Source organism: Haliotis rubra, unplaced genomic scaffold, assembly GCF_003918875.1.
Source record: "Haliotis rubra isolate DU_JTF1 unplaced genomic scaffold, ASM391887v1 Scf510, whole genome shotgun sequence".
NCBI lineage: Eukaryota > Metazoa > Mollusca > Gastropoda > Lepetellida > Haliotidae > Haliotis > Haliotis rubra.
The window spans coordinates 369,996-382,492 of record NW_025767203.1 but is presented as its reverse complement, the minus strand read 5'-3'; the positions used below and the strand labels follow the sequence as shown (position 1 = coordinate 382,492).

Genomic DNA, 12,497 nt, shown 5'->3' with positions numbered 1-12,497 from the left:
ATATGGTGGTACGAGAGACTTCTGTCTGATTAGTAGGCTTATAACGGGATGAACAATCTTCTGAGCCATCTTCGCCTTTGTTTTGGAACGACGTGAAATAGATTTTGAGAGCTCGTGACTGGGCATAGAGATAAGTCCAATGTATCTTGAGATCCGAGAATCGAGGATAGCGCAGGGACGGAAATAACCTGTCTGGTTGTCCTGGTAGTTGATTTTGGCGATGAAATCCCATCTTAATCCCAGGTGCGCTGTGTTTTGATTGTCATCAAACTGTATCCTCTCATAATCTAGAGCGTGAATTTCAGATATTCTGGCTGCCGTGGCTAGCTTATAACAGGAAAATTGTTTTCTGTGAGAGAAATTCAAAGGTTGTCGATTCCAATGGTTCATAATCCTCACTTGTGAGGTGTTGTAGCACTACATTCAGATCCCAAGCTGGGGCGGGAACTTCCGCTTTGGTCCTCCAATCGAAAGCACGAGTAAGGCCAGTAACTCTGGTGTTTTTGTCAATTTAACACCCGCTCTCATAGAAATCACAGAACTAAGCGCCGCAAGATATGCTGACAATGTCGAGCCTTTAAATGTTTGTTTTGCCGTAAGTAACACAAATAGTCTGCCACTTGAGGATGCGTAGCATCTCTTGCTGTAAAACCCTTGTTTGCTGCATAATTTTCAAAACTGTGCCACTTGTCGCCGCATTGCCACGCCAGTTGAGTATCGTAAGCGCAAGCTGACCGCTTTTGCCGCCTGGTAGAATATCCTCTCTTGTTTAAACACATTTTAATACAGTCCATACGCGAAGTTTGAATACTTCTGGGTTTCTGTGCACCTGTTTGGTGTGTGGATGTATTAACAGCTTTGAGCTTTTTGGGTAGCTCTAGTGCCGGGTGACCGATTTCTTGTATTAGAGCTGGAAACCACGCTCTGGCCGCCAGTAGGGCGCACCAAAATGAGTTGTAGGCTCTGTGTTTGACTGATTTTCTGTAATACTTGAGGTATTATTGCTGGGGCGGAAACGCTGCACGCATTGAGGCCTTCCCATGATATGCTTAGAGCCCCGCTGCCCATGCTTGTGGGTCTGGAACTGGTGACACGAATGTCGGTAGTTGATTGTTGAATCTTGTGGCTTAATAGATCTACTAGCTGGCGCTCCTATTTGCTTGATTATCTGTGCAAATATCTCTGTATTGAGCATCCATTCTGTCGGGCGACGGTAGATGTGGGCCGAGAGAGAGCGCCTGCTAGTATATTCCTGGCTCCGGAATGTGGCATGCTTTGACATGTAGATTTAGATCTTGGATTAATTCAACAGTTGAAAGGTTAAAGTCAAAAGGTTCGGCGATCTCGCTGAGCCTTGCCTGTTCACATAGAACGCCACTGTCGAAGTTGTCGGTATGTATCATCAGGTGCGATTCTGTAGAATGTTGCTCCAATGTCTTATGGCGCTGATTACAGCTTTCATCTCTAATGAGTTTATGTGGAGCTTGCTTTCTAGCTGATTCCATAACCCTGATGCCGTCCGGTTGGTGAGATGAGCTCCCAACCTTGGAGCCGACGCTGCCTACATATAGATGGGTTTTGAATTCCTGCTCTGCTAAACAAATCCCTTCGCAGACATTCGATTTCTTGGTCCACCATAGTAGATGAGGTCTGAGATGTTCCGTAGACTGAATGGTTGTAGGTCGCCGAGATGTGTGTTGATGAAGACCTGTAAGGGACGAAACTGTAATCTGCCTATGACTGTCAAGTCTTGGGCTGATGTTAGAAGACCTAGTAAACTCTGCCATTGTCGGCGTGGTAGCGGAGAGAGTAGGGCTGGAGGAATGATCTGTTGGATCTTGAGCCAACGGTCTTCTGGTACCACTATACGGTTGAGATTGGTGATAAATCAATGCCTAGGAATTGCAGATCTTGGCGATGGTACTAGGTCCGACTTGTGTAAGTTTACTAACCATCCCAGCTGTGTTAGTAGCTTTATGATGTAGTTTAACTGTAGTTTGAGATGCTGTGGATCTTGATCTACTTGTATCCCGTCAGTCGAGGAAGAACGCACTGCGAGTCCCTTTGACGATGTAGATAGGTGACAATCGGTTTCGCTATCCTCGTGAATAACCATGGGGCTGATGATATTCAATGGGAGTACTTTCCACTGGTAATGTAACCCGCCTAGAGTAAACCGTAGGTATTTCCTGGATTCGGGATGTATAGGGATGTGCAGATAAGCATCTTGTAGATCTATACTGCCCATGTAGTCCATGGGGCTAATCATGTGCCGTAATCATGTAGATGTATCATGGGAACCTCGTGGTCTGGCGAGATAAGTCTTGTTGAAGAAGCTCATGTTGTAAATGAGTCTGTATTTCTCCTTGGAGTTTTTCTTGGGTACTAGGAAAACTGGGGAGTAGAAACCTGGTTCGATGTTTCCTTGATCTATTACTTCTATGGCCTGCTTGGTTAGGAGTAATGTAACAGCCTCTCTTAACTTTAGTAGTTGCTGTGCCTGTACCGTCGAACTTGTGAGGGTTGACTGTTAGTGGAGGCTTGGCCTGTAGTGGGATACTTAAACCGCTGCTGAAGAATGTTGGAGACATAGGTGTCTTGAAGCATTCCCCAGTTTTCCCAGTGTAGTTGGAGACGCCCACCCACTTGTGACGGTTGTACTGGAACGGCTGGGGTGGAAGACTCCAGTCGCTCCAACCTGTCTTTCAGCGCTTATAGTTGCGGAACCTCTGGGTGTCCTGCCTCTTCCTGACCCTCCTCTATAGTTGCCATATGGGCTTACGAAAAGAATCTCTTCCCCTGAACTGGCTATCTTCCTGTCTCTTTGCTCTTTGTAGGCCCGTGAATTTAGATCTCCCTGAGTATCTTTGTGAAGTCTGTCGAATGACACTGGCTAGCGGTCCATCGATTTAATCATCAGGACTTCTCTGGAATCCTTGGTGACTTCCTTTGAGACTTTGTCTATTCCTCCGCCAAAGATGGATGGGGAAGACCACGGGCTGTATATAGTGGAGCTGTAAAGTTCTCACCCCAGTTGCAGGAAGCGAGGAGGCCTTGACGACGAAGCTAAGGTCAGTGCTGCTGAGACAGACGGAGATGATCTGTTAAGAACTGCTGGTCCTTCTTTGCATCAGTAGGGCCGAGTAAATCATTCTATCATCTTCAGAGGTCGTGGTTACGAAATCTGGTGATAAGTGTCTCATTTATTGTTCTAGATCTATTTAGACCAAAGAACATACTGGCCATGGTTTCTATCTGAACCAATTTTCGATCATCAATCTTGTAGTACTTGTTCTTGGCATCGGAGATCAGCTTGTAGTTCTCATCGATGTCTGGCGCTTTGAAGAAGGGGTCCATATTATGCGGAGAACTTCTTGGCGGAAAGTTTGGCAGATGTGGTGTCTGAACCTTCGTGGGCTTTGTTGAATGCTGTATCTAGGTTCTGTGGTACCGCCGCAATCGGGTCGATTGGGGTAGTGTAATAGCATCTGCATCGCCTTCTTTCATCAGATAAGTCTGCTCCGAATTGCCACTTTGAAGGTGATGAGAGATCTAGATTATTGACCATCCAATATCTTATCTCTGCATCTGAGAAAATAATTCCTCCATCATCTTCCATTCCATCATCATAAATGAGAGGTTGTTGCTCTTCTGATGTAGGACTGTGTGGCTCTATCTCTATATCGCTTGACGCTTGTGGAGATCTAGTTGTAGGCTTATGTGCAGACCTGTGAGGTGATCGACGGGTGATGTACGCGGAGATCGGCGCAGTGATCGGGCGAGGCGATCGCCTTGGTGATCTACATCGATAGGTTGATCTTCTTGGCTTACCTATGAGGGGACCGCTGGTAGCTTCGCTGGGCTCTTGTGTAGTCCCTCGATGTCCTTTTAGATGATGACGATCTGGGTTCAGGTGTCCTTCGCGAACGCCTTCGCTTCCTTCTCTGCGCCCGTCCTGGGGAACGGTGATATGACCTTCGCCGAAGGCTTCCGTGAGGTCTGATGATCAGATTCCGTGATCTGAGTATGACGCCGGCTTAGGGTGATGATCTTTCCCGCCTTCCGGCCTTCGCTAAGGCTGTACATCTGGGTCCTTCGTCGAGGTGGTCTGTGACTTCCTTCGCTGGGCGCATCGCCGTGGCTGCTACGCTGACTGGGGTGCCTCTGGGGTGCTGTTCACGCTGGAGCCTTCGCTGGCTCTCGACCCTGGGATGGCTGCTTCTCCAGTCTGTAGTGGCCTTCCATCATGATCATGATCTGCTTCATTAGATCGCCTGGGATGATCTGGCGACGTAGTAGATGGTGCCCTCTGCGCTGATAGCGGTGGGGCCCTCAGCCATCTCGCCTGACATCAGTGTAGAGGCATCAGGCTGCATGGTGATCTCTGCTGAAGTCACTGTCGCTGTCACTGGTCGCTTCTTGTGGCGATGTCGGGTATGATGATTGGCTGGTCATCGAGAGGCCCAATTCTGCTGCTGGAACGATCTCGCTGAGAAAGTTCTCGATGACTTCAGATTTCCCTTTGGAGGATGACGCTGCCCTGGGGTACGGTCTGGCGCTGAGAAGACGCTGAGGCCCTCTTGGACTTTATCTGCGATGACGGGATGTCTGGGGAGGCCGGTCGCTTCTTAGAGGTGACGGACTGCATCCCACGCCCCTCTTCCGATGGGGTCTCAAGCAGAACACCAGACGGGAGGGGATCGCCGACAGCAGCTGACTGGATGGGAACTGGCGTATCGCCATGTCTACACCTAGTTTGCGCGACCTATCTGCAACACGCCTCAAGACGCAAAGATGGTATTTATTAAAGGCAGAATTGGTTAAATTAATGCAGTAACTGCAACGCGAATCAAACGCACAAGGCGAAGTACAACTAGGGCATACTACATGCGATCCGCAGCGGAAAACGTAATCTACAAATAGTACAGTTTTTCATCAACGTAATACTAGCTGAACAATCACTTAACTCACGCGGAATAAACAGTAGAAATAATGATTAATTATCAATGCAAATTAATGAAGGATACTAGCTATACCTTTATAGTAAACTATAAGAGGTAACTAACTAAGAAAACCAAAGGATATAGTGTGTAAGGAGACACAGGCGCCTCACATCCTGCTCACTGGGCTAAGAAGGAGAGAGAAGCATGAGGCCAGAGGGTGGCGACACCTGTTCCCGCCTTACGGCAGGGGAGGCAACTCTTGGGTGAGTACCAATTAGTGATTTTACATTGAAGGGAGCTTCAATTAAGGAGATACAAGTGTTCCACTATGTTCGCAAGAGGAAGGGGACAAGCAAAAGAGCATGAGTCAGGATAAGGAAAAATAATCGAGTCTGGACCAGACAATCCAGTGATCAACAGCAACAGCATCAGCATCGATCTACGCATTTGGGATACGATGACATGTGTCAACCAAGTCAGCGAGCCTGACAACCTGAAGACCAATTAAGCCCGGATCTTCACAGGTCTCCCCAAAACAGAGGAATTCCCTTGATATATTGATATATTTTGATTAATCTATGTATGTACAAGATTCATTTCAGCAGTGGTGTAGCTTTTGCTGCTGCTGCTGCAGTTCTCACTCGGCATTGTGTTGTGCATTTGTTATTTGCATTTTGACATCTTCTGTCTACATTAACGTTATTAAATATATTTTATTAACAAACCTCAAAAGACATATTCAGTCACTTTGTTTTGACACAAAAAATAATGTGAACTACCATGGGTCAGAAATGACAAATATTGATTTCAGACTCTCATTACTGATAGCTTTATTTTCCATCTTTATGCATTGTGTCACATATGTTGTTGATATAGAACAAGTCAAATTGTGGTAGAACTATGTAGGGGCATATTTATATATGTATCCGTCTCACCATCTTCTCTCGGTGGAATCTCCATTCCATCTTCATCACGGGGTGGGAAGGGTCGACCGTAACACACATTGAGGTCAAGAAGTTGGTCATCCTGCGCGTCCACAAGGAAAACTCGCCAGTCAACACGGATATCTGATGGTCACAACGAAGAGTCAATCAACATGGAAGACATGCAAGCCAACATAGGACACTGTTAAGGCAGCTTGGGACACTTGCAAGTTTACATGGGACACTGTCAAGGCAGCATGGGACACTTGCAAGTTTACATGGGACACTGTCAAGTCAATAATGGGACATCTGCATGTTTACATGGGACAATGTCAAGTCAATATGGGACACTTGCAAGTTTACATGGGACACTGTCAAGTCAATATGGGACACATGCAAGTTTACATGGGACACTGTTAAGGCAGTATGGGACACTTGCAAGTTTACATGGGACACTGTCAAGTCAATATGGGACACTTGCAAGTTTACATGGAACACTGTCAAGTCAATATGGGACACATGCAAGTTTACATGGGACACTGTCAAGTCAATGTGGGACACATGCAAGTTTACATGGGACACTGTAAATCCAACATGGGACACTAAAAAATGTCTCACTCTCAGGAAGACATACCCAACCACTTGGCCATGACCTAGATCTGGCCTTCCAAAATGGCTTTCAAGTTTCTACAAATGCTACTGTCATGACAACCACACTGACCGTGGGGACTGTTGTTATTGATCCTCATTCCTCTCTTCACAGCAGCCACACCCGACACATGCGTCCCGAATCTGAACATAGAACACAGGGACATATGACTGTCGAATAACAAGGTCACTATGCATCCTCTGAAAACAAGTAAATTACAGATTTAATTTTAACATTTGTCAGAGGAACTCCTCTGTATATTGAATTGAATCATCAGACTGTTACAAAAATGTTCACTTGGAAATATTTATATTCATGAGTATTAAGATAGGGGAACAACATGTTTTATGCTACAACGCAATCCCTGCTGTGTTATGGATGGTATGCAACAAGTAAAATTCAGAGTTGGTACTGACTGACTACAAGATTGAGTTTGTCAACGAGGGCTTATACGAGTTCTGTCTATAAGAAACGCTTGCGCATCGCGCGGGAAAGGGGTTCTAGTTTTCCGAAGCATTTGCTTTGTGGTCATCTTGAGACAACGCCGCTGATTGCACAAGTATTACAGCAACATGAAAGGCTCACTAGCGGGGGACCACTACCGACAGATGTTGAATGGGCTTCTCAGCTGACAATTGTACCCATGTGGGTGCATAATCGAACAGATACAGCTGATGGCCAGACATTATTAACGCAGAATTGTACTGAAACGCTGCTGAATGTGCATGTGTCTATGTTGTACGAACTTCTAAAATGTCAGGGCGGTGGGGTAGCCTAGTGGTTAAAGCTGCTCGCCATTCACAGACCCCCGGTTCGATTCACATGGGTACAATGTGTGAAGCCCATTTCTGGTGTCCCCCGCCGTGATATTGCTGGAATATTGCTAAAAATGGCGTAAAACCATACTCACTCACTCTAAAATGTCACTCAAAGAAGTTACTGCTGACCATACCTGACCACTGGGTTCTGTTCCGGCTTGGCTGCAGTCATCTGAAACTGGAGCGGACAGCCCACAACTGTCATAGCGAGAGGCACCTCAGTTGGCGCCATGTCTCCAATCTGGAAAGTGTTCAAGGTCATTATTGCGACGATCCATCATGAAACTTTATCTATTGAGACAGACACTACTTGGCTATATTTATTTTATTCCAAATATATCATGGTGCAAGTTTCAAATACATCATAGATGTCATTTTCTTACCACCAGAAAAAAACAGTTCGATGAAAGTGTAACCTTCAGATTGACTGACTCCTTTCCACAGAATGCTTGTTGGTCTTAGAAATTTGGCTTCTCTGCGGTCATATGTGGTGAGGTGAGGTGAAATTGGGTTTAACGTCGTGCTTGAGAATATTTCGCTCATATGACGACGTGCATGCTTGTGTATGTGTATGTGCGGCTGTGTGTACTAGCCCAGACTGAAGCTGGTTTTAGAGTGCTAGATCACTGAGATACCATGCAGTGAAGCATGAATACCCCACTCAGACACATTATACTGACTCCGAGCCAAACAGTCCTTGTTGTACCCATTAAGGCCGAGCGCCAGGCAGGGACCAACAAGTACTATGTTTTTTGGTATGATGTGGCCAGGGATCGAAACCATGACCTTCCATGACCTTTTGGTATGATGCGGGGATCGAACTAGCGACCTTCCGGGTGGACTCTCTAACCACCACAGAGGCAGTCGTCATATGTGGTAATCAAATCTGGATAAGAAAATCCAGTGATTGATATCATGAACAACAAATCCATGCCATCAGGGTGAAAGGACACACCACTGTCAAACAGTCACCAAGTCAAGGACATTTTGCTGAGACCAAGTTAACATGGAATCCACCGTGGGTCCGACCAAACCTAAACAAACATGAAAATTAACATTCACTTCCTCTCATCCCCACACCAACCTTGACCACCAGCTTGTCCGTGTAGCTGCCCCACATGTCGCTATAGGCTGTGATGTCCAGCCTCTGCGTCCCAAAGGCCGCAGGATGCCTGTTGCTGGGGTAACTGCAAAGGCAGCACCATTGCCTTGGGACAACATGGCTCGTTTCAAGTCTGAATAACAGGAACAAACACATAGGCTATCATTAATCAATATACTCTGTGTCCACTCAAACAATACTTATCATTATTATTAATTCCAGGAAATACTGCCTCTATTACTTCATTGCAAAAATAATAATAAAATAACAGGAACAAACACATAGGTTATCATTAATCAATATACTCTGTGTCCACTCAAACAATACTTATCATTATTAATAATTCCATGACATACTGCCTCTATTACTTCATTGCAAATATAGTAATAAAGATGTTCTTGCTGGCACACACAAGAAAGTAAGAAGGAAGAAATGTGCCCTTAATGTACAATAGTCTGTCGGCAGCAGGCTACTGTTTGTTGTACAACTGATTATAAATAGCTGACAGTGAACAGGACTTCTGTTTAAATTTTTAGATTTTGTCGTGTGATGGCAGCCAAAATACAGGATATAATTGAAGACGGACATTCATAGCTATTATTAGATGAACAAGGCAGAGCAAAGGAGGGCAAGAGAGAGTTTGTTTATGGAGTCAATCATAATGGACAGCAAGATTTGATATTTTAAGTTTTGATCAAAGGCTAGATATCAATATCAGAAAAAAACAGGTTTGATTTAAAGGTGTGAGTTATTGAGATGATCGGTAGAAAATTACCTGCTTCAGCTTTCTCTGAAGTCTTACTGAAAGGGTCTGCCAAGTTTGGTGTGCGACCCAACAGAGTTCTACGACTAAAACGAAACAACAATGAATTATATTTTAAAAAATATTGGAGTATTTTTATGCTGTTACTGAGATCCTGTAATTTGAATGAAAACACTTTTCAGGTTCAGGTGTTAAATTAAATATTTGCCACATTTAGCTAACTTCTGCTGAAACAAAGTGTCTGTTACTTACTTTATCAAAGCTAATTTACACCAAATCTTCAATGTTTTCGGAGTTGTCTCCCCCTTATATGTACAAAAACTGTTCATAACATTTAGAACAAAACTCCTATGTGACCCACCTTATGTTAGTTTTCTCCCCTTGTTTCTCAGGTGGTGTAGGTGGCCTGGCAAACAGGAAGTCCACATTGACAGTGTAGGGAGCATTAATGGCAGTCTTGTTCTCGATGAAGAGATAACGCTGAGGGGAACTACCCAACTCCACAGCTTGACCAAAGTGCAAGATCAGTTGATCACTGAAAAATAAGACAATGCTGACTTAAAACCTGAGTGTCAGGTTCCAATTTGATTGGCTACAGTCATTTAATATCTTCCTAATACGCTGTTTGTTGTAACGTGTATCTGTTGCCTTTATCTACATCTCTCAACTAAACGTCTGCTTCGTAGAGAGCCGGTCTAATTCTGGGGAAGGTGGTAAGTTTTGGTCAGGGCTGGCAAGTTTTACATCTAACCAGCCCTGTGGTCTGGCTGAAATGTTGGTGAGTTTCATACCCTGGTCTAACCAGCTGATACAGTTAATCACATCGGATCTGAACAAATAGAATCATGAACAAACATAGCAAGATATTGATCTTACACAGCTTTTGTGACAGTTCATTTATCAGTAGTTTGTACATCAGACGTGGTTTTACATGACACAGATATATGTATCCAGTACAAAGTATAAACAGTTCTCCTCTCATGCTCAACACATAATGTTTATGTCCAAAAATGATACGTACCTCTTGATCTCCCCATCCTCTGATGTAGATAACTGAACAGACATTCCCCTGACGTCGCAGGACACACTGAACACCTGCGGCACCTCCATGCCGTCGACATACACCGGGAAACGCACGTCGGAAAACACACCCTGTTGATAAAAGATATCAGTGCTACTGAGGTGCAAAAATTCATTTCTAGACAGAACAAAAAATACAGACAGTGAGGTGCTGGTTCTATATTAGAGTCCCTTTCTTCAGTAATGAGCAAAAATGCATTTGAACCCAGAATTGAACCCAGGAGTTATCCAAGATCAGCAAACACACTACCTATTTAGCCACCCTTTTAAATCAGGTTTTGTAGAAATAAGACAAAAATGGTTAACAATTGTCATGCAAATGTTATGCGATTTTTAGTTTATATAATATCACTTAATGTTGTTAGATTTTAGTATATGAGCATGGAACTGGTACCTCTCTCATGGCGACAAAGTCAAGGTTGATGACACACTCTTCACGTGGTTTGATGAGCGCTGCTGTCTTGTCCATTTCCACACTGCACTCCTCCACATCCTCCCCCTCAACCTGAAGACATCGCATACCACATAGCAACTCACATAGGATATCAACTCACATGTATTGATTGGTACCTGGCTTGCTTTCATGACATAATTTTTCAGGTGATAGATAAAAAGTTTATTTTAATTTGGGTATCATGGTAATTTAGGACTGGCATTAAGTGGGAAAGCCTGGAAGGATTACACATTCATCGACTCATGTTGATATATTTGATATCAAAAGTATGTTTGTTGTTTAACACCACTCTCAGCAATATTCCAGCTATGTGGTGGTGGTCTGTAAATAGTAGAGTCTGGACCAGACAATCCAGTGGTCAATAGCATGAGCATTGATCTACGCACTTGGGATATGATGACATGTGACAATGATGTGTCAACAAAGTCAACAAGCCTGTCCACCTGGCCCCGATTTCTCGAAACAAACTTAAGTTTTTACTCAAATTTCAAACTGAGTTTGACAATTTGAGACAGCTGAATTTTTAACTCAACTGCATATCAAAAATAAAAAAAACCCAAACAACTTAAGTAATCTATCCACCAAACTCAAATTGTCTACTAAGTTTGAGTTCAATGTCGATTTCATTTCATTCTGGCAAATGCATGTTCTCAAATTTGAGTAATAATTCAGACTTAAGTTTGTTTCGAGAAATCCGGGCCTGATCCCATAAGTTGTCTCTTACGGGAAGCATAAATCGGATCTTCACATGTAAATATCAAAAGACATGAGAATAATATAAAAAGTACGAGGAAAGAGAGAAAGAGAAGGGAAAAAAAGAGGAAAAATCGAAGAGAAACAGATGGTTATTCTTTTATGACATCATACATATACCCAGATGATATACATAAAAATCTTATATCTTTCAAAGCAGCATGATAACATAAAATCACTATCTAATCAAACCAAACAACATGTCATCCACTTCCATCACAATCAAATAACCACACTTCTACCTTCCACATTCAAATTACAGTAATATGAAGACATATATCAATGCTTTCCTTCTATTGTTTTGTAAGAAAAGAGAGATTGCAGAAGAAACAAAGAGAGACAGAAAGGAATGGGAAGAAAATGAAGCATGGAAAGTGAGGATGATGACCCACCTGTCCGATGTGGAAGCGGGTCGGTATGAGACCCTGGTTGATCAGCACGACCTCTGACCTACACGGCACCCCCAGGTACACCTCGGGCAGGACCAAGCAGCTCTCCTTCAGGCACACTGATGGACTCTGAACTTCTGCATACGCTGCGATAGAGCTGTCACAAGCAGAACAGGTACATCGTCATATGAGCGAAATATTCTCAAGTACAACGTTAATCCCATTTCACCTCTCCTCATGTATATAAAGTCCGTTCTCAAACACAAAAATCTTGAAGTCAATTCTTATATAAGACAACAACATAAAAAGTTACAAAAGGTTGAGATCGATTAAGTCTTAAGTCAATAATGATGCAGAATCAGCATTTGCTCAGTGGAATACTATAGGTCAGTTTTACACACAGAGGCAACTCTACCTTTTGTTTCCATCCTCGATGTCTATCTCCAACACCCTCTTGACAGTCTGCGCTGATTTTGGGGTGAAGGTCACAGTGATGACCTTCCTCTCCAGAGGTCGAAGTTCACCAGACTCTGGACTGAATGTGAACTCACTGGGAGCCTGGATAATCAGGAAACAAATTGTCATGAAAAACTTCCCTTTGTAGCAGACACCAGAGGTTCTAC

The 12,497-nt window shown here is 43.7% G+C and overlaps 1 protein-coding gene across 1 annotated transcript in view; it reads right to left on the bottom strand.

Annotated features, from left to right (window-relative positions):
* Positions 1 to 12,497, bottom strand: part of LOC124292268 (deleted in lung and esophageal cancer protein 1-like) — a 42,950-nt gene that overhangs the window by 13,054 nt on the left and 17,399 nt on the right. The window contains 12 exon segments of the mRNA XM_046729330.1: positions 4,892 to 4,913; positions 5,879 to 6,010; positions 6,588 to 6,658; positions 7,468 to 7,574; positions 8,418 to 8,485; positions 8,488 to 8,568; positions 9,211 to 9,284; positions 9,560 to 9,733; positions 10,220 to 10,350; positions 10,673 to 10,783; positions 11,878 to 12,031; positions 12,290 to 12,432. Coding sequence (XP_046585286.1) covers positions 4,892 to 4,913; positions 5,879 to 6,010; positions 6,588 to 6,658; positions 7,468 to 7,574; positions 8,418 to 8,485; positions 8,488 to 8,568; positions 9,211 to 9,284; positions 9,560 to 9,733; positions 10,220 to 10,350; positions 10,673 to 10,783; positions 11,878 to 12,031; positions 12,290 to 12,432 — 1,268 coding nt within the window.